Here is a 23,620-nt window from a genome sequence, read left to right as displayed (position 1 = left end):
TTATATCTATATTAATGATACAGTGATGTGACTGGGGAGGTGAGGGGGTCTTGGAGCCTCACAGTGACGTCACTTATATCTATAGTAATAATACAGGGACATGACTGGGGAGGTGAGGATCTGGGAGTGTATATATTGATATTTGATGTCTCCACCATTACACAGGATTACACAATAGTGAAGAAGACATCCAATGGGTGTGAGACACCCATCAGCCATCCCCGTGTATCAGGAGGACTGAGAAGAACCCAGAGCCCAATCACGGTGCCTCCACCTCACTCACTGACACATGAGAGACACAATGACAAGAAGATCCTGGAACTCACCAACAAGATCATTCAGCTGCTGAATGGAGAGGGGACTGCTGGGAATGGGGCATTATACAGTAACACCAGGGTATGTGTCTGGGTGATGACTGGAGAGGTGGCTGCTGGGAATGGGACATTATACAGTAACACCAGGGTATGTGTCTGGGTGATGACTGGAGAGGTGACTGCTGGGAATGGGGCATTATACAGTAACACCGGGGGACGTGTCTGGGTGATGACTTGAGAGGTGACTGCTGGGAATGGGGCATTATACAGTAACAACTGGGGACGTGTCTGGGTGATGACTGGAGAGGTGACTGCTGGGAATGGGACATTATACAGTAACACCGGGGGATGTGTCTGGGTGATGACTGGAGAGGTGACTGCCGGGACTGGGGCATTATACAGTAACACCAGGGGATGTGTCTGGGTGATGACTGGAGAGGTGATAGCTGGGAATGGGGCATTATACAGTAACACCAGGGGATGTGTCTGGGTGATGACTGGAGAGGTGACTGCTGGGAATGGGACATTATACAGTAACACCAGGGGATGTGTCTGGGTGATGACTGGAGAGGTGACTGCTGGGAATGGGGCATTATACAGTAACACCAGGGGATGTGTCTGGGTGATGACTGGAGAGGTGACTGCTGGGAATGGGACATTATACAGTAACACCAGGGGATGTGTCTGGGTGATGACTGGAGAGGTGACTGCTGGGAATGGGGCATTATACAGTAACACCAGGGGATGTGTCTGGGTGATGACTGGAGAGGTGACTGCTGGGAATGGGACATTATACAGTAACACCAGGGGATGTGTCTGGGTGATGACTGGAGAGGTGACTGCTGGGAATGGGGCATTATACAATAACACCAAGGGATGTGTCTGGGTGATGACTGGAGAGGTGACTGCTGGGAATGGGACATTATACAGTAACACCAGGGCATTTGTCTGGGTGATGACTGCAGAGGTGACTGCTTGGAATGGGGCATTATACAGTAACACCAGGGGACGTGTCTGGGTGATGACTGGAGAGGTGACTGCTGGGAATGGGGCATTATACAGTAACACCAGGGGATATGTCTGGGTGATGACTGGAGAGGTGACTGCTGGGAATGGGACATTATACAGTAACACCAGGGGACGTGTCTGGGTGATGACTGGAGAGGTGACTGCTGGGAATGGGACATTATACAGTAACACCAGGGGATGTGTCTTGGTGATGACTGGAGAGGTGACTGCTGAGAATGGGACATTATACAGTAACACCAGGGGATGTGTTTGAGTGATGACTGGAGAGGTGACTGCTGGGAATGGGGCTTTATACAGTAACACCAGGGGATGTGTCTTGGTGATGACTGGAGAGGTGACTGCTGGGAATGGGGCATTATACAGTACACCAGGGGATGTGTCTGTGTGATGACTGGAGAGGTGACTGCTGGGAATGGGATATTATACAGTAACACCAGGGGACGTGTCTGGGTGATGACTGGAGAGGTGACTGCTGGGAATGGGACATTATACAGTAACACCAGGGGACGTGTCTGGGTGATGACTGGAGAGGTGACTGCTGGGAATGGGACATTATACAGTAACACCAGGGGACGTGTCTGGGTGATGACTGGAGAGGTGACTGCTGGGAATGGGACATTATACAATTACACCAGGGGACGTGTCTGGGTGATTACTGGAGAGGTGACTGATGGGAATCGGGCATTATACTGTAACACCAGGGGACGTGTCTGGGTGATGACTGGAGAGGTGACTGCTGGGAATGGGACATTATACAGTAACACCAGGGGATGTGTCTGGGTGATGACTGTATCACTGTGTGTGTCAGGTTCCTATAAGGTGTCAGGATGTCACTGTCTATGTCTCCATGCAGGAGGGGGAGTATATAGAGGAACACAGGGGTCTGTACAAGGACGTGATGATGGAGAATCACCGGCCCCTCACATCACTGGGTAAGAGCAGACTGTCATGTATTGTACAGGGTAGAGCAGGTATGGGGGTCTCTATATACACACATCACCTGATAATCACATATATACACTGTACTCAGTCACTGTGTGTCTCCTACAGATGGGCCCAGTAACAGAGATACCCCAGAGAGATGTCCCCGTCCTCTGTATTCCCAGGATTGTACAGAGGAGAATCACAGGATCCCACAGGAGGATCAGGTAGGTGGGATTTAGGGTCTCACCAATATACCAAAGTGACTGTCACTATATGTTGTGTAGAGGAGCTGTGTGTATTATACACTGATATTATACTGTTTCACCTCAGTTTAATCAAACATTATGCAAATGCCATTGTATTTCCCTTTCATCCACTAGGGGACACTGGAGTCTTATACAGTAGGGGTCTAAAGTTTGCAACCGGAGGTGTGGCACAATGTAAAATTAGCATTGTCTGCACAGCCGGCTCCTCCCCCTTCACATCCCTCCTCCCTCAGTTTGAAAAATTGTGCCTAGGAGGTAACATTACAGAAAACTCAGGCTGCGTCAACCTAATGAAAAGGGGGACAAAAGCCTTTGAATTAGAGAGACAATGATCCCATATAAAGGGATCTGCATCTCTCTATGGACAATCCGGAGCACAGAGTCAGCATTTCCATGGGCAGTGAGTACTGGTGGGTAATATGGGCCTTAGATAGAAAGGCAGAGGCTGTTAGCAGACTCCTTCCAATTCCCACAACTTGAGGTTTAAAAAATGATTATTATTATTATTATCTGGCCAGTGTGCACGCTGCTGCCTCCAGGCTTCCTGTAACTTATGTCCTGGCAGACTAGCAGCGCAGCTCCCCCGCCGCCCCCACTTCTTTTATACACACAGCGCGGGCTCAAACATTCCCTGGCCAGCTCCCCCCCCCCCCCCCCCCCCTCTACATCGGAGGGAGACGCATTGCGGCTGTCAGCGGCGGCATCCTCACATACAGCGGAAATGGTCTCTCGCCCTCTCCCACTGCCAGCGGAGGGAGACACAGCGCGCCTGTCAGTAGCAGCATCACACACACTACGGGCGCTTGGGAAGTGCGTCCACCGCCCGCTCAGATGATCTCTCGTCCCTTCCCGCCGCCAGCGGAGGGCTGAGTGTGACGACAAAGGGGGAAATTAATAGAAACTGATCCTCTTGCTAGTAAGTCCGGCCTGGGGCAGCTGTTAAGGAGGTAGAGTGACCCTAGGAAGGACCCAGAGAGCCTTGGTAATATATATTTATTAAATAAATGGCGGCCGAATAGAGGCGCCAAAAGGACTCTCTCAGGCGTTATTACCTTTAGAATAGACGGGCTCCCTGGGCGGTCAGAGCAGAGGGACGGGTTATTATAATAGAGCAACTGCTCCCTCTACTGGACATTTGTATTTAGGACTCTCTCAGGCGTTATTACCTTTAGAATAGAGGGGCTTCCTGGCCGGTCAGAGCAGAGGGACGGGTTATTATAATAGAGCAACTGCTCCCTCTACTGGACATTTGTATTTAGGACTCTCTCAGGCGTTATTACCTTTAGAATAGACGGGCTTCCTGGCCGGTCAGAGCAGAGGGACGGGTTATTATAATAGAGCAACTGCTCCCTCTACTGGACATTTGTATTTAGGACTCTCTCAGGCGTTATTACCTTTAGAATAGACGGGCTTCCTGGCCGGTCAGAGCAGAGGGACGGGTTATTATAATAGAGCAACTACTCCCTCTACTGGACATTTGTATTTAGGACTCTCTCAGGCGTTATTACCTTTAGAATAGAGGGGCTTCCTGGCCGGTCAGAGCAGAGGGACGGGTTATTATAATAGAGCAACTGCTCCCTCTACTGGACATTTGTATTTAGGACTCTCTCAGGCGTTATTACCATTAGAATAGACAGGCTTCCTGGCCGGTCAGAGCAGAGGGACGGGTTATTATAATAGAGCAACTGCTCCCTCTACTGGACATTTGTATTTAGGACTCTGCTGCAATGGATTTTCAATGGATTCTGACAGGCATTTTTATGCTTTAGATTTTCAAGGGACTTCTAAACAAAAGATCCCGATGAAATGATGGGAACGACTGGATCACAACCCCGACCTCAGAACTGAAATACAGTTGGGTGTATCTGGTGATATTATTATTATAAATTGTTATTTTTTGTTTTGTTTGTAGTGTTTAGAAAGATCCAGCTAGGGGGATCCAGTGTACCTTTACTCCTATCACCCGTTACCGTCTTTCTGTTCCTATTATAAAGGGGGGAAGCACTGAGGAGCGCTCTATGGGGTACGGCTTCAAATGTCAAAAGCACTTACCACCAACACTAAGACTTATTATGTTTCCACAAAATGTAGTAAGATGAGCAAGGGTGAGCGGCTCCCGGGTATGCGTTGCCTGTCTAGTTAAGGGCGTCCAGCACGGGAGGAAGGCTCCGCCAAGGTCATGGGAGCAAGCCCTAACAGGTATTTCAAAGGAAATGTCAGAATCCCGCAAACAGCAGTCGGAAAGGACTGAGGGATTCTCAAAGACTATGGAGGAATTTCTGATTTAAATTAATCCCTCCTGCGCAAGCATAAAGAAATGCGAACAAGTCGATTAAGAGAACCATCCTCATCTTACACGAAAGAGGAAGAAGGTCTTATTATAGATAAAGAGGCAAGATACTTAAGTCTGTCTTAGATCAGGAGTTTAGATTCCCTTATAGAAGTGGTTATAAAGACCCTAAACTTCAGGGAGTAAGAAGTTAAGGATACAGAGAGTTTTCGATTGATTCGTATCCCACAATCGTTGCCAGTAGTGCTCCATATTCCTAGAACTCTCCAGACTCAGATGGCGAATGCTTGGAAGCAGCCTGATAAACGCTTTCAAGTGCCAAGGAGGTTTGAATTTAAGAATCCTTTATCAAGAAGTGTAATGGTTAAATGGCCTACTGGGCATTTTCAAACAAGGCAATGTCACCTAGGCCTAGCGTGACCACCTTAAAGGATATGTCAGGTCGCACTTCATCAAAAGCAATTTTTGTACCAGCACATTGTCACATGGACTGGGCGTGAATAGGTAGCATGGAGGAGGTTTCTCAGTAGCAGAGCATATTGGAGAATTAGCTGCTTATCTGTGCCAGGCTTCAAAGGACGCTCATTAAATAACAGTCAGTTATTGCAGGTTTGGAACCAGGAGAGTTAATGGTATCCATGGACATAAGGGATGCATTCCTGCATATCCCGATTTGGACCCCCCACCAAGCTTACTTAAGATTTGCACTGGTGCAGGATCATTTCCAAATGAAGGCTCCTACCATTCGGTCTATCATCAGCCCCAGGACTCTCTTACGAGGATCATGGCAGTAATGGTGGCAGGATTGAGACGATCTCCTGATCAAAGCCTTCTCTCAAGAACGGCTCATCAAGGATGCTCAGACATCTTATCAACTTCTCATTCAACATAGGTGGATGGTGAATTTCCAGAAACCTAACCCCAGACCAATGCAACGTATTCCATTCCTATATCTCCTCTTGGACACAGTAAGATTGAGGGCTTTCTTACCAGAGAACAAGATCCAGGACCTACAGAGGCTAGTGACTCAGGTACTGAGGACACAGACGGTCTCCCTTCACCTCTCTGTGCAACTTCTCGGGATGATGGTGACGTCTTTCGAGGCTCTCCAGTACAGCTGACTTCACTTACGACCATTCCCAATGAACGTTACTGCTCAGGGACCAGGGTAACACTGGCTCCTGCATCGAAGGATCCGATTGCCACAAGAGATACGGATCTCCTTAATTGGGTGGTCGTTCCACTAAAACCTTGCAGCAGGCAAGAATTTGGAATTTAGTATTGGAGGATTCTCACAACAAATGCCAGTCTCAGAGGTTGGGGAAGCTGTCCTAGAGACCCATCACTTTCAGGGCAAATGGACTTTACTGGAGAGCGGGTTACCCATAACCATTCTCGAACTGAGAAACAGTTTACAAATCGCTTCTCTTAGCAGAAGATATAGTCAGTGGTTAACAGTGAACCGGAAAGCAGATTATCACAGTCGCCAGGACTGCATCCAGGTGAGCGGTGCTTACACAGATCTTCGACATGATGGTGAGTAGATGGTGTCTACCTCAGGTGGACCTGATGGCGTCTCGACAAAATCATTAGCTGCCCAGGTATGTGTCCAGGACAAGAGATCCAGCAGCAGAGGAAGTGGACACGCTGACACTTCCTTGGTGTTACAGAAGGGTTTACATTTTTCCGCCTTTCACACTCATACCCCGAATTCTCCAAAAAGGGGTAATATGAGAGCGAGTATGGGCAATTCTCATAGCACCAAGTTGGCCCCGTAGAGGTCGGTACTCGGACTTACGGGGGATACTAGCGGAGGACCCTTGGCGGTTACCTCGAAGGGAGGACCGACTATATCAGGGGCCGTTCCTCCACTCAGACCTGAACAGGCTACGTTTAATGGCGTGGCTGTTGAGACCCGGATCTTAAGAGTGAGAGGGATACCAAGAATGGCTATTCTTAAAGATGATCGCTGCTCGAAAGCCGGTGACACCCATGTACGACTGCAGACATTAGAAGAAGTACATGGACTGGTGTTAGGAACATGGGTAGAATTCGACGAATGTCCACTTACCCAGACTTCTACTTTTCACTCGAGCTGGTCTAGATGAAGGACTAAGACTAGGTTCCTTGAAGGTTCAAGTTTCGTCTCTCTCCATCCTATTTCAACAGCGGTTAGCGTCCTTAGAAGAGGTTCAAACCTTTTTACAGGGGGTTCTGAGGATACAACCTCCATTCCGTCCTCCCACTGTAGTTGATTTGTAGTTGGAATTTTTGAGATCTCCATCTTTTGAGCCGTTGGAAAGAACAGACCTGCAATATCTCTCTTGGAAGATCATGTTATTCTTGCCTTAGCTTCGGCCGGAAGGGTTTCGGCGTAAGGAGCCCTATTAGGTTAGAGTACTTTGTTAATTTTCCAGAAGGATAAGGCCAAACTCCGTATATGAGCGGATTTCCTTCCTAAGGTCGTTTCGGGGTTTCAGGTAAACCAACCGATTGTGGTCCCATCCTTTCAGGGATTCGCAGATGGGGACGTGTCTTTGGATGTTGTCCGAGCTTACGAATATACGTACAAGTTACGTCGTCCTTTAGAAGGTTGGACCATTGGTTTGGTCCAAAGAATGGTTGGCCAGCATCTAGGCAGTCTTTGTTTAGATGGAATAGCTTTGCCAATCGGCAAGCTAATATTTCCTGTGGTAAGCAGTTTCCGTTTCAGACTGGTGCTCATAATACCAGATCAGTGAGTGCCTCATGGGCGGCTATTCGAAGTGCTTCCACTACTCAATTTTGCACAGCGACAACGTGGTCTTCAGCCCACACATTCGCAAACTTTTACAGGTTTGATACATGGCGTCCGGAGATTCTAAGTTCGGACGTTTAGTTTTGCAGGCCATCGACAGCACTCCCTCCCTTGGGAATAACTTTGGGACGTCCCGTACTGTATAAGACTCCATTGTCCCCTAGTGGATGAAAGAGAAAAGAGGATTTTCGTACTTACCGACAAATCCATTTCTCTGAATCCTCTAGGGGACACTGGATGCCCGCCTCGGTGCCGTCAACCTGCTGTGTTCAAAGTTCTTGTTCAAACAGTTCGTGCAAACAGCGTTGGTTTTTCTGTTAAGAGTTTCTTGGATGCTGTTTGCTTTGTTGTACGGTTTGGTTCCTCGCCAAGTACTATAGTATCATGTCCTATTCTCTCAGTCAAATTTTTCAAACTGAGGGAGGAGGGATGTGAAGGGGGAGGAGCCGGCTGTGCAGACAATGCTAATTTTAGATTGTGCCACACCTCCGGTTGCAAGCTTCACACCCCTACTGTATAAGACTCCAGTGTCCCCTAGAGGATTTAGAGAAATGGATTTATAGGTAAGTACCAAAATCATCTTTTTTTGGGTTATTTAGGTAGAACGTCTTTCTCGTATAAAGGCAGAAGATATAAGGAGAGAAGAAGAGACACATGTGACTGATCTAAAGGCAGAAGATATAGATGGAGAAGAAGAGACGTATGTGACTGATATGAAGGCAAAAGATACAGCGGAAGAAGAAAAGATGTATGTGACTGATATGAAGGCAGAAGATATAGAGGAAGAAGACGAGACGTATGTGATTGATATAAAGGCAGAAGATATAGAGGGAGAAGAAAATACGTATGCGACTGATATGATGACAGAAGATACAGAGGGAGAAGAAGAGACGTATGTGAGGGGTGATCAGCAGTGTAAGGAGGAGGAGATCCCTACAGATATCAGCACAGGTGAGTAATAAACAATTATTACAGAAGTCACATATTCTCATTGCTCAGTCACTACAGCAATCTCTTATTCTTCACCCTCCTCCGCCATCAGCCCTGTTTTCAGTTGGGTGTTTATAACACAAGGTTATCCATGACAAACATCAGATGAAGAGAGTTATTACACACATCACTATAGTGTTATTAAAAGTAACAAGCAGAGCCACTACGGTCTATGCATACTTGTATCCCTTCAACAAAACTCACCTGCTCCCTGTGGCTTTTCTGCATTCGACATTACGGCCTGTCCACTTTCCCTTCACCCATCACGTCCATTTGGGATAACCGGGATTTCCCCCCAGGCTCTACATTGCGATCCCACTCGTGGCTCCGTTTGGACCCGCGCCCGTGTCTGGTGTTTGATTTTATAGATGGGTCCTCATGGCGTTCCCTTCAATCGCTAAGTGACAGATATAATATTTCCCAACCTGTAGTATATGAATACTTACAACTCCGCTCCTTTTTAAGCTCCCTTCCCAAATCCCAGGTTTTTCGCCAGCCTACCCCCTTGGAGCGTCTTTGTATTTACTCTCCCATGCGGCAGGGTATTATCTCCATACTCTACGGTTTGTTACGTTCCCTGAAGGCAGTAAATCTACTCCCCCATGAAAGTAAGTGGGAACAGGACCTAGGCCCACCCCCCAACGAAGACTCCTGGGAAACCATTAGACAAAAAGTAGCTCAGTCTTCAATTTCCTCCTTGGCAAAGGAAAATTCTTATAAAGTCTACACGAGATGGTATCGGGTCCCTGCGACCCTGCACAGGATTTTTCCAGGGTCCTCTCCACTATGTTGGCGTGGATGCGGCCAAACCGGAGATTTCAAACATATATGGTGGTCATGCCCAAAAATACACATGTTCTGGACTCAGGTGGAATCTCTCATTAGTTCTATCTTCTGTTCACGAATAACCCTGGGCCCATGGTCAGCCCTGCTGGGCCTTCCCTTACCCAATTTAGATAGCCATGCAAACAGCCTAGTACTTCAAATCTTACATGCAGCCCGCTGTGTTATAGCTAAGAACTGGAAAAAAAACAATACCCCCCCTAGGAGCATGCTAATAGCTAAAATTTGGCATATCTCCACGATGGAGAAAATTACAGCATCCTTACATGACAGATCGGACAAATATAGGAGGATATGGGAACCATGGTTCATCTTTATTACACCCTCCACCTCAGGGGTGTGATGTAATGTGATGCGGTATGTTGCATTAACCTATACCAAAAGGTCATAATAAATATAAGAGATGCTATGCCGTCCTTGGTTGGACAGTTGACATGGTTTGTACCAGGGAGGTATTGCCCTCCAAGGCACATCCCCACCCTGCTAGCTTCTCTGACGATCCACCACTCTCCCATTCCCCCCCCTTCCCTCTCTTTCTCCCACTCTATCTGTCTCCTCCTCAGATTCTTCTTTCTTTTTACTACTTTTCCTCTTTATGTTTATCATTGTTTAAACACAGAAAAATTGTAGTCGATATATACATCTGTCATTATTGACGTACTCCCTTGTTCTTGTTATATTGGGTTACCCCTCCACGGGATAACATGTATGTGATTCAATATTTATTCAGAGTTGTCATCTCCTGTCTGTATTGTAACAGTTTACTCGACTTAATAAAAATATTAAATAAAAAAAAATAAAAAAGTAACAAGCAGAAGTTTATTTTTAGGGATCATATATAAGTAGTAGTGTGTTTTTTGTGGAGTGCCTAATTTGTATGGGATCTAAATTTCTCAGTTTAGCAACCTTTTATTAAATAACCTTCATTTTGTTAAATGATTTTTTTTTATACTCCTTGTATATAGTAGACCTATTTGGCCATTTGTGGTCAGGTTTATATCTTTACATTTAGCGAGGTGTAGTCGTGGTGTAAAGGACAGAGTGTGATTCCTGATTAGTTAAAAAAACAAATACCAAATACAGAGCAACATCACCAAACAGGTAATTTCAACTTTAAGCTTGTCATTTATTTTGTACTGTCTGGACATGGCTACTAATAACAGATGCACAGACATAATTCTTAAAGCTATGTGTGCAAATGCTAGGAGCTTAGGAGACAAAATTCCAGAGCTAATTGTGATAATGACCAGGGATAACCTGGATATTGTGGCAATTACAGAGTCATGGTGCAATGAGAATCATGACTGGGACATAGCTATAGCAGGATACAATTTATTTAGGAAGGATAGAATGGTCAGTGTAGGAGGAAGGGTAGCAATGTATGTGGGAAAAAAGCATAAATGCTACTTCAATTAATACAAAATATTGAAGACAAATCTGTGGCCCTTTTGGTCACCACAGAAACCGGGAAAAAGGACATTATTCGCATTGGGGTGATCTCTAGACCACGTAGCCTGGGGCAGGATTTGGACAGGAATCTATTGTTGGACATCACTAAAATGGCTTTAAAGGGAGAAGTCATAATCATAGGAGACATTAATTTACCTGATGCAAGGGGAGGGGTCTTTTGCAATTTCAGCTGCAAGTGGTAAATTCCTTACAGGGAGCATCTCTCAATAAACAGCAGATATTTCCCTTCTGCATAGAAGAGCGGTCCGGAAAGAAAGAAGTAAACTTCCTTTTAGGGAGCACTCTTGTTAACTTAATTGCAATTAAAATATAACCTTTAATAACTATTCACTAAAAATTCATATATATGGATCTTAATTAATTAAAAGAAAGATTACTATTGACTGAATTCTCTTACTATCAGTATTATATCAATCAGGGTGAAAAATATTTTATTTAGAAGAAATATATTCATATGTGTAATACTTTACCATCTAGAACACTGCCAGACAGCCGTGGGCTCTCCCTATTGTTTCCTGTAAATAGAATCAGTTACATGTGCATGGTATCCACACATACACCTTATTCATTATCATTTTCAGAAGGGAGAGGCTGAGGCTTATATATACTGTCTATGTATGGTAGGTATCCCTTCCATACCTACCATACATAGACAGGAAAACTATGTATATAGGAAACTATAGGTCTGTAAGACAATACAGAAGAAACTATAGGTCAGTAAGACAATACAGAAGAAACTATAGGTCAGTAAGACATTACAGAATAAACTATAGGTCAGTAAGACATTACAGAAGGAAACTATAGGTCAGTAAGACAATACAGTAGGAAACTATAGGTCAGTAAGACAATACAGTAGGAAACTATAGGTCTGTAAGACAATACAGAAGGAAACTATAGGTCAGTAAGACAATACAGAAGAAACTATAGGTCAGTAAGACTATACAGAAGGAAACTATAGGTCAGTAAGACAATACAGTAGGAAACTATAGGTCTGTAAGACAATACAGAAGGAAACTATAGGTCAGTAAGACAATACAGAAGGAAACTATAGGTCAGTAAGACATTACAGAAGAAACTATAGGTCAGCAAGACAAAAAATAAGGAAACTATAGGTCAGTAAGACTACAGTAAGCCACGATACGTCAGTAAGACCATACAGTAAGAAACTATAGGTCAGTAAGACAATACAGTAGGAAACTATAGGTCAGTAAGACAATACAGTCAGAAACTATAGGTCAGTAAAGGGCCATACACACTTAAAGATTATCTGTCCAATCTGGCTGATTGGAAAGAAAATCTGGCAATGTCTGGGAGCAAATGACAATCAACCATTTGCTCCCAAAATCAAGAAAATGGACAAACACACTTCAGATAAATTGGTTTAATGAAACAAATGTAACCAATTTGTCTGAAAGTCCCTTTTTGTCTGTTTTCCAATCTTTGAGAGCAAATAGTAAATTGCCATTTGCTCCCAGACATTGCCAGATTTTCTTTCCAATCAGCCAGATTGGACAGATAATCTTTTAGTGTGTAGGGCCCTAAGACAATACAGTAGGAAACTATAGGTCAGTATGACAGGAAACTATAGGTCAGTAAGACAGTGATACAGTAGGAAACTATAGGTCAGTAAGACAGTGATACAGTAGGAAACTATAGGTCAGTAAGACAATACAGAAGGCAACTAGATGAGTAAGACAATACAGAAGAAACTATAGGTCAGTAAGAATAGAGAAGGAAACTATAGGTCAGTAAAACAATGCAGAAGAAACTATAGGTCAGTAAGACAATACAGAAGGAAACTATAGGTCAGTAAGACAATACAGTAGGAAACTATAGGTCAGTAAGACAATACAGTAGGAAACTATAGGTCAGTAAAGACAATACAGAAGAAACTATAGGTCAGTAAGACAATACAGAAGGAAACTATAGGTTAGTAAGACAATACAGTAAAATTATAGGTCAGTAATACAATACAGTAGGAAACTATAGGTCAGTAAGACAATACAGTAAGAAACTATAGGTCAGTAAGACAATACAGTAGGAAACTATAGGTCAGTAAGACAATACAGTAGGAAACTATAGGTCAGTAAGACAATACAGTAAGAAACTATAGGTCAGTAAGACAATACAGTAGGAAACTATAGGTCAGTAAGACAATACAGTAGTAAACATCTACAAAGCCTTTTTCTCTTACGTCCTAGAGGATGCTGGGGACTCCGTAAGGACCATGGGTTATAGACGGGCTCCGCAGGAGACATGGGCACCTAAAAAGAACTTTTCCTAAGGGTGTGCACTGGCTCCTCCCTCTATGCCCCTCCTCCAGACCCCAGTTAGATTCTGTGCCCAGAGGAGAATGGGTGCACTGCAGAGAGCTCTCCAGAGTTTTCTGTGGAAAAATAATTTTGTTAGGTTTTTTATTTTCAGGGAGTCGTGCTGGCAACAGGCTCCCTGCATCGTGGGACTGAGGGGAGAGAAGCAGACCTACTTAACTGATAGGCTCTGCTTCTTAGGCTACTGGACACCATTAGGTCCAGAGGGAGTCGGAACACAGGTCTTGCCCTGGGGTTCGTCCTGGAGCCGCACCGCCGTCCTCCTCACAGATGCTGGAAGATGGAAGCCGGGTGAGTATGAGAAGATAGAAGACATCTCAGGCGGCAGAAGACTTCAGATCTTCGTGAGGTACCGCTGCGCGCCATTGCTCCCAGACACAACACACAGAGGCAGCACTGATGGGTGCAGGGGGGGGGGGGGGCGCCCTGGGCAGCAATAATCCCCAAAGTTTGATGCACAAAGAGTATGATTAGGCTGCGGAGGCAGTAAATCCAAGAATCCCCCGACATTTTATTACAATTGCACTGGGACAGAAGCCCGCCGTCGGGTGGGCGGAGCTTGATCCTCACCACTAACCAGCGCCATTTTCTCCACAGAAGCTGCATGAGGACGCTGGCTCCCCGGTCTCTCCCCTGCTGGGGGGCACATTGGTAACGCAGTGAGTGGGAATTGGATATATATATATTTATATATATATATATATATATACGCTATCTGGTCATTTATTTTTTCCAGTGTTATTAAGCGCTGGGTGTGTGCTGGCATACTCTCTCTCTGTCTCTCCTAAGGGCCTGGTTGGGGTTTTGTCCCCTTATAGGTTTATCCCTGTGTGTGGGGGGTGTCGGTACATGCGTGTCGACATGTCTGAGGCGGAACGCTTCTCCAAGGAGGAGGTGGAGCAAATGAGTGGTGTGTCCCCGTCGGTGGTGCCGACTCAGGAATGGATGGACATGTGGCATATGTTGAATGCAAGTGGTCCATAAAGGTGCAGATTTCGGCCCTATCCATTACTGGATGCACTGGGGTGGCAGCTTTTTCACGCCAGGAACTCTTGCTAAAAAGTCCAGACCATCCCCTACTACATTCCAGCACAAGATCCATACCGGAAGGTGTCTTATTTGGCTGAGCTGTTGAACTTTGTCCACCGCACTGCATGAGGAGCTCACCATTTACCACCTTGGAGCAACTTATCCTCTAGCGGTAAAAGCCACAATTTTGGATATATACACCTCCTAAATCTGTAGTTGCTGGACATATTAACTATTGGGGGAACAAATCTGGAACTGACTTTCCTAATTCAATACCACCTATATTCCTGGCCTATGGGTAACCCTGGTTTTATTTATTCTACCATGTGTACTTTTTAATGTCATTATTTGGAACTACCATTGATGGTTTATATTCCCATATTAAATACATTCATTTTTAACTAAACATTGAATTATCAGATATTATTTTTGTTTTATGTAATAATCTAGCGCAGCCTCGATTGCTTTTTTTTGTATATCTACTGTGGGAGTGACTTCCCGTTTTTTACGGCTGCTGCTTGACAGAGCACCCCATATCCAAGTGCCCGAGAACTCTGGGTTATTCCTTTCTCCTACACAAAGACCTATTTTGAATCTAAAATCCCTAAACCTGTACATGAAAAGATTCAAATTCAAGATGGAATCGCTCAGGGCGATTATAGCCAGTATGGAGGAGGGGGAGTTTATGGTGTCACTGGACATAGAGAATGCGTACCTTCATGTCCCCATATATCCTTCCCATCAGGAATACCTGAGATTCATTGTACAGGATTGTCATTACCAATTTCAGACGTTGCCATTTGGTCTTTCCACGGCCCCAAGGATTTTCACCAAGATAATGGCTGAAATCATGGTGCTCCTGCGCAAGCATGGAGTCACAATTATCCCATACTTGGACGATCTCCTGATAAATTCGAGATCAAGAGAGAAAATTGCTGAACAGTGTAACGCTCTCTCTGAGAGTGCTCCAGCAACACGGTTGGATTCTGAATCTACCAAAGTCACCGTTGATTCCGACAACTCGACTAATGTTCCTAGGTATGATACTGGATACGGAACAAATGAAGGTTTTTCTTCCGTTGGAAAAAGCCCAGGACATCCAGAACATGGTCAGAGACCTGCTAAAACCGAAATGGGTGTCAGTTCATCAATGCACTCGAGTTCTGGGAAAAATGGTGGCGGACTACGAGGCCATCCGCTTCGGCAGGTTCCATGCGAGGAGGTTTCAATGGGACTTTCTGGACAAATGGTCCGGGTCGCATCTGCACTTACATCGGAAAATAACTCTGTCCCCAAGGGCCAGAGTGTCTCTCCTATGGTGGCTGCAAAGTGCTCACCTGCTGGAGGGTCGCAGGTTCGGAATTTAGGACTGGATCCTGTTAACCATGGACGTGAGTCTCCGAGGATGGGGAGCAGTCACCCAAGGAAAAAATTTTCAGGGGCCGTGGTCAGACCAGGAGTCCTGTCTACACATCAATGTGTTGGAACTCAGGGCCATATACAACGCCCTTCGACAAGCGGAGAGTCTTCTTCGAAACCTACCAGTTCTGATTCAATCAGACAATGTCACAGCAGTGGCTCATGTGAACCACCAAGGCGGGACAAGAAGCAGAGTCGCGATGGCGGAAGCCGCAAGGATTCTTCGCTGGGCGGTAAAATCACGGAAGTGCTCTGTCGGCTGTCTTCATTCCGGGAGTGGACAACTGGGAAGCAGACTTCCTCAGCAGACATGATCTCAATCCAGGAGAGTGGGGACTTCATCAAGAAGTCTTTGCAGACATAACACGTCTTTGGGGAATTCCTCAAATAGACATGATGGCGTCACGCCTCAACAAAAAGCTTCGGAGGTATTGTGCCAGGTCTCTGGACCCTCAGGCAGTAGCAGTAGACGCCCTGGTAACACCGTGGGTGTTCCACTCGGTCTACGTGTTTCCTCCTCTTCCTCTCATCACAAAAGTGTTGAGGATCATAAGGCGAAGAAGAGTACAGACGATACTTGTTGTTCCAGACTGGCCTCGAAGGGCCTGGTACTCAGATCTTCAAGAGATGCTCACAGGAGATCCCTGGCCTCTCCCTCTGAGATAGGACCTGTTGCAACAGGGGGCCTGTATATTCCAAGACTTACCGCGGTTACGTTTGACGGCATGGTGGTTGAACGCCGAAACCTAGCGGAGAAGGGGATTCCGGAGGAGGTCATCCCTACTTTAATAAAGGCTAGGAAGGAGGTAACATTGAAACATTATCACCGTATCTGGTGAAAGTATGTGTCTTGGTGTGAAACCAAGAACGCCCCTACGGAAGATTTTCATTTAGGGCGTTTTCTCCACTTCCTGCAGACAGGAGTGGATATGGGCCTGAAATTAGGTTCTGTTAAGGTACAGATTTCAGCCCTTTCGATTTTCTTTCAGAGGGAATTGGCTTCTCTTCCAGAAGTCCAGACGTTTGTAAAGAGAGTGCTGCACATCCAGCCTCCTTATGTGCCTCCAGTGGCACCGTGGGACCTGAACGTGGTGTTGCAGTTCCTAAAATCACACTGGTTTGAACCACTTAACAGGGTTGAGTTTAAATTTCATACCTGGAAGGTGGTCATGTTGTTGGCCTTGGCATCGGCAAGGAGAGTGTCAGAATTGGCGGCCTTGTCACACAAGAGCCCCTACTTGATTTTTCATGTGGATAGAGCGGAATTGAGGACACGCCCTCAATTTTTGCCTAAGGTGGTTTCTTCATTCCATCTGAACCAACCTATCGTGGTGCCTGTGGCTACGAGTGACTTGGAGGATTCCAGGTCCCTGGACGTAGTCAGGGCTTTGAAGATTTATGTAGCCGGAACGGCTAGAATTAGGAAAACAGAGGCACTGTTTGTCCTGTATGCTGCTAATAAGATTGGCGCACCTGCTTCGAAGCAGACTATTGCTCGCTGGATCTGTAATACGATTCAGCAGGCTCATTCTGTGTCTGGATTGCCGGTTCCAAATTCGGTTAAGGCCCATTCCACTAGGAAGGTGGGCTCTTCTTGGGCGGCTGCCCGAGGCGTCTCGGCATTACAGCTTTGCCGTGCGGCAACTTGGTCGGGGTCAAACACCTTTGCTAAATTCTACAAGTTTGATACCATGGCTGACGAGGACCTAGCTTTTGCTCAGTCGGTGCTGCAGAGTCATTCGCACTCTCCCGCCCGATTGGGAGCTTTGGTATAAACACCATGGTCCTTACGGAGTCCCCAGCATCCTCTAGGAGGTAAGAGAAAATAAGATTTTAAACCTACCGGTAAATCTATTTCTCCTAGTCCGTAGAGGATGCTGGGCGCTCGTCCCAGTGCGGAAACTCTGCAAGACTTGTATATAGTTGTTGCTTCCATAAGGGTTATGTTACAGTTGGAGTCTGTTTTTGACCGTCACTGTTGTTGTTCATACGGTTAACTGGTTATGTATGTTCCAGGTTACATGGTATGATTGGTGTGGGCTGGTATGAATCTTGCCCTGGGATTTTTAAATCCTGCCTTGTAGTGTCCATCTCCTCTGGGCACAGTTCTCTAACTGAGGTCTGGAGGAGGGGCATAAAGGGAGGAGCCAGTGCACACCCATAGGAAAAGTTCTTTTTAGGTGCCCATGTCTCCTGCGGAGCCCGTCTATACCCCATGGTCCTTACGGAGTCCCCAGCATCCTCTACGGACTAGGACAAATAGATTTACCGGTAGGTTTAAAATCTTATTTCAAATAAGTTCCTCCTAACACCGCACAACTGCTCAGTGCGCAGACATTTGTGAGCAAAATAAAAAACCTATGGAGAATTATCACCAATAACTTTTTGCGGCTAATTGGTTAGGGAGTTTTTGCGATGAACTGAATCCCCCCCCCATAAAATGTTTATACATACAGTATGATGTTACATTGAGATTACCGCTGGAGGAAACTCTGCCACAATGTTATTAAATGTGTAATTTATCCCATCCTCGTATGGGTGTAATATATTAATATATTCTTACTGAACAGGATTACCAGCACTGAATCAATTATCCCCCAATATAATATACATGCCGATGTTTAACAACAAATACACTTGTTTCTTTATTACTTTATTCAACTTTATACATTTACCTTTGTGCTTAATATATCACTGATTTATCTTACATACTTTACTGTACTTAATAAAGGTTATATATTATTTATTAGTGCGCAAACAGGACAGCACTGTCTCTTCTTTGCTGTTTTATTATTGCAAAGCCCATGTCACCTCTAGTAATCCCACATGAGTGTCCATGTCACCTCTAGTAATCCCACATGATTGTCCATGTCACCTCTAGTAATCCCACATGAACGTCCATGTCACCTCTAGTAATCCCACATGAGCGCCCATGTCACCTCTAGTAATCCCACATGAGCGTCCATGTCACCTTTAGTAATCCCACATGAGCGTCCATGTCACCTCCAGTAATCCCACATGTGCGTCCGTGTCACCTCTAGTAATCCCATGTGAGCGTCCATGTCACCTTTAGTAATCCCACATGAGCGTCCATGTCACCTCTAGTAATCCCACATGAGTGTCCATGTCACCTCCAGTAATCCCACATGTGCGTCCGTGTCACCTCTAGTAATCCACATGAGCGTCCATGTCACCTCTAGTAATCCCACATGAGCGTCCATGTCACCTCTACTAATCCCACATGAGTGTCCATGTCACCTTTAGTAATCCCACATGAGTGTCCATGTCACCTCTAGTAATCCCACATGAGCGTCCATGTCACCTCTAGTAATCCCACATGAGCGTCCATGTCACCTCTACTAATCCCACATGAGTGTCCATGTCACCTCTAGTAATCCCACATGAATGTCCATGTCACCTCTTGTAATCCCACGTTAGCGTCCATGTCACCTCTAGTAACCCCACATGAGCGTCCATGTCAACTCTAGTAACCCCACATGAGCGTCCATGTCAACTCTAGTAACCCCACATGAGCGTCCATGTCACCTCTAGTAACCCCACATGAGCGTCCATGTCACCTCTAGTGATCCCACATGAGCGTCCGTGTCACCTCTAGTGATCCCACATGAGCGTCCGTGTCACCTCTAGTGATCCCACATGAGCGTCCATGTCTCCTCTAGTAATCCCACGTGAGCATCCACGTCACCTCTAGTAATTCCACGTGAGCATCCACGTCACCTCTAGTGATCCCACGTGAGCGTCCGTGTCACCTCTAGTAATCCCACGCGAGCGTCCTTGTCTCCTCTAGTAATCCCACGTGAGCGCCCCTGTCACCTCTAGTAAACTCACGTGAGCGTCCGTGTCACCTTTAGTAATCCCACGTGAGCACCCGTGTCACCTCTAGTAATCCCACGTGAGCGCCCGTGTCACCTCTTGTAATCCCACGTTAGCGTCCATGTCAACTCTAGTAACCCCACATGAGCGTCCATGTCAACTCTAGTAACCCCACATGAGCGTCCATGTCACCTCTAGTAACCCCACATGAGCGTCCGTGTCACCTCTAGTAATCCCACGTGAGCGTCCGTGTCACCTCTAGTAATCCCACGTGAACGCCCGTGTCACCTCTAGTAATCTCACGTGAGCGCCCGTGTCACCTCTAGTAATCTCACGTGAGCGCCCGTGTCACCTCTAGTAATTCCACGTGAGCGTCCACGTCACCTCTAGTGATCCCACATGAGCGTCCACGTCCCCTCTAGTAATCCCACATGAGCTTTCAGTGTTGATCAAGCTCCAGTCTAAGCATCCTAGCTTTTTTTGTTTTTTAATAAACATAAAAGCAATGATTACAGGTAAAAATGTCTGTTATAGAATTATATATTGTATCCTGTAACACCCTTGGTCTTGTCTACTCATTTTATATATTAATGTATTTTATTTCCAGGAGATGGACACACAAGCAGGAATATCTCAGAAGGACATCTAATGTTATCCCTGGATTCTGAAATAACAGATGACAGTAGACAGGATTCTCCAGGAGATAACCCCATTACCCCAATTATACATCCAGCTCTATCAGCTGATCCCCCTGATCCTGGGGAATGTTCTCCTGATCACTCTGATATTGGTGCATCTGTTATAGCTCTGAGAGTAGATTCAGTGTTTCCCTGTTCTGTAGATGCCAAATGTTTTACACAAAACACAAACCTTATTACTCATCAGCCAGCTAAGGCAGGTGACAGGCCATTCCCATGTTCTGAGTGTGGGAAATGTTTTACATCTAAATCATATCTTGTTAGACATGAGAGAAGTCACACAGGTGAGAAGCCGTATTCCTGTTCTGAGTGTGGGAAATGTTTTACATATAAATCAGATCTTGTTATACATCAGAGAAGTCACACAGGTGAGAAGCCATATTCCTGTTCTGAGTGTGGGAAATGTTTTGCATGTAAATCAGTTCTTGTTAGTCATCAGAGAAGTCACACAGGTGAGAAGCCATATTCCTGTTCTGAGTGTAGGAAATGTTTTGCACGGAAACCAGCTCTTGTTATACATCAGAGAAGTCACACAGGTGAGAAGCCATATTCCTGTTCTGAGTGTGGGAAATGTTTTGCACACAAATCACATTTTGTTATACATCAGAGAAGTCACACAGGTGAGATGCCGTATTCCTGTTCTGAGTGTGGGAAATGTTATTCATCGAAACCAGATCTTGTTATACATCAGAGAAGTCACACAGGTGAGAAGCCATATTCCTGTTCTGAGTGTGGGAAATGTTTTGCATGGAAATCACATCTTGTTATACATCAGAGAAGTCACACAGGTGAGAAGCCGTATTCCTGTTCTGAGTGTGGGAAATGTTTTGCACACAAATCACATTTAGTTATACATCAGCGAAGTCACACAGGTGAGAAGCCATATTCCTGTTCTGAGTGTGGGAAATGTTTTTCATCGACATCACATCTTGTTATACATCAGAGAAATCACACAGGTGAGATGCCATTTTCCTGTTCTGAGTGTGGGAAATGTTTTGCACGCAAATCACATTTTGTTATACATCAGAGAAGTCACACCGGTGAGAAGCCGTGTTCCTGTTCTGAGTGTGGGAAATGTTTTTCATCGACATCACATCTTGTTAGACATCAGAGGAGTCACACAGGTGAGAAGCCATTTTCCTGTTCTGATTGTGGGAAATGTTTTTCATCGACATCACATCTTGTTAGACATCAGAGAAGTCACACAGGTGAGATGCCATATTCCTGTTCTGAGTGTGGGAAATGTTTTGCACGGAAATCAGTTCTTGTTAAACATCAGCGATTTCACAGATGAGAGGCCATTTTCATGCTGTGAGAGAAATAAATCTGCTCTTGTTGAACATATTAGACATTACCCAAGTACGGAACCATTTACATCTTCTGGAGTATAATTATCACTGTCGTCCAATGTTCCTCAAGGGTGAATCCGATCTCTTATGCTTTATAAAATATACATGCTACCACTGGGTGATATAATCAGACGTCATGGCCTGGTCTACCACTGCTATGCAGATGACCTGCTTTTTGCACCATGTACTGAGAACCTAATACCAATCCTAAATGGTTGTCTAGCTGAGCGCCAGGGGTGGATGATGCCAGTTGGCTGTGACTCAGTCTTTGTGAAACATAATAGAAGCTCCCGAATAAAGGACAAGCTTTACCAACCATCTGGATTTATGCTTTGGTGTTCAGAATTGCAAAATACTGAACATGTGCTGAATCTTTGTGTTGTCCTGGTATGTGGCTGACACAGACATCCGGTATACGCCACATACAAATCCTCGTTCTTTCATCTGTGGACCATAGCCAGAATCAAGCACTTGATTCCCTCAGAAGTTCATAGACTACTGCAATGCCATCTACCTGGGTCACCCAGCAAAAGAATTACAGAGCTTGCAGCTAGTACAGAATGCAGCAGCCAAGCTGTTACCTAACCAGCTAATTCCTGCCACATAACACCCATTCTCTACTCCCTTCACCGGCTGCCTGTAAGATGACAAATCTATTTCATAATTGGCTAACTGACCTTCCCAGCCCAACATTACACGGTCCAAGGTACTAGAAGCAGCTTCTGCCTCCTTACTGCCCTGCTTGCTTGCTTGCTTGCTTCTACAGATGGACTGTTACCAGCAGTACCAAGAATCTCCTGTCATTCATTTATGGGTTGAACGTTTAGCTTTGACCATGGAACTCACTGCCTTGCACAGTCCAAGAGGCCTCCACTCTAGAGACCTTCACAAGCAGACTGATGACTGTTACTCACGCTTTTCATTAATGTATCTCTATTTACTTCCTAAATAATACATCCCAAAGGCTTAGGTCTTTTTTCTGCTGTTTATTTTGTATCTTGTGCTTTGTGTAAATGTGAATGTCTAATACCAGTTTCCACAATCTGTATTGCTGCACGACAATATGGCGGCCATTGGAACGTGTTTTCACTTCTAGTTTGCCTAACTTGTTGCAGACACTCATCTTGATCAGAAGTGCTGAGTGTTTTCTGATACAAGATCCTGTCCATATATACCCTGTACATTGCCATGTGCATTAGAGTCACCCGGGTTCCATCTGCGGTGGTTTGTTGTATGTTACATCTATATGGTGCGGATACTCCTCTGTATTTCATAATAAAAGCTTTTGTTTGCATCTAATTATTACATTAAAGCTTTTATTTTTTATTCTGTTTTATATTCCCGTCTGAGTAATTACGCCATAATGTCTAATCTCGGAGTGGACCCCAGAAGATGTAAAGAAACCGTGTAAGTTTTCCATCATTCTGTTTTGTGTAAGCATACAGGTTAGTGATGGCACGGTGGTCACTGACCGTCACCTTCAGGTGGTATAATGGAAGTGGGACTGTCTGGGCTTATTCTAGTCTACTGCAGAAATAAAAAAAACTAAGCCTTTATCCTGCTTAAAAAAATTACAAAGCCCGTAAATCAAGCTTGGCCGGACAAGACAGAATCCACATTAATGGTGGCACATCATCTAGGCTGAAGACCCATGCTTCTGGTATATATGGCATAACTCCCTCTTCACCCACAAAACCTTCCCTTCACCATTCACAATGTCCACCATTGCTCCTTCAGAAGGGACACAACTTTCCTTTGCTTTTTCCACCTCCTCCTTCACAGAGCCCAGGACCATCTCCATGACCATTTCATGTTTATCTGGAGGCCTGGCATCTGGGAGGTTCATGGCCTGAGATGACCACAGAACTGCCAGGTAGTGGGCAAAAAGGATCCATAGCCCCCTGAGGAACTGGAGAGTCCAAAGATCGACCCTGCATGAGGTAAAGAAGGGTCAAACACAGGGTCTGTCTTACCTATTTCCTTCCTAAAAGCTGCTCTTTACCCACTTTGGTACCTGTGGGATCCCACTCTAATTTTC

The 23,620-nt window shown here is 45.2% G+C and overlaps 1 protein-coding gene across 1 annotated transcript in view; it reads left to right on the top strand.

Annotated features, from left to right (window-relative positions):
- Nucleotides 1–23,620, top strand: part of LOC134984794 (zinc finger protein 271-like) — a 68,401-nt gene that overhangs the window by 5,530 nt on the left and 39,251 nt on the right. The window contains exons 3-7 of the mRNA XM_063950277.1: nt 166–396; nt 2,197–2,275; nt 2,394–2,495; nt 8,224–8,571; nt 20,143–21,507. Of these exons, the coding sequence (XP_063806347.1) occupies nt 166–396; nt 2,197–2,275; nt 2,394–2,495; nt 8,224–8,571; nt 20,143–21,507 (2,125 nt within the window). The remainder of the gene's footprint in view (nt 1–165; nt 397–2,196; nt 2,276–2,393; nt 2,496–8,223; nt 8,572–20,142; nt 21,508–23,620) is intronic.

Source organism: Pseudophryne corroboree, assembly GCF_028390025.1.
Source record: "Pseudophryne corroboree isolate aPseCor3 chromosome 3 unlocalized genomic scaffold, aPseCor3.hap2 SUPER_3_unloc_80, whole genome shotgun sequence".
NCBI lineage: Eukaryota > Metazoa > Chordata > Amphibia > Anura > Myobatrachidae > Pseudophryne > Pseudophryne corroboree.
The sequence above is the reverse complement of the archived record's forward strand: the minus strand, read 5'-3'. Positions and strand labels throughout refer to the sequence as shown.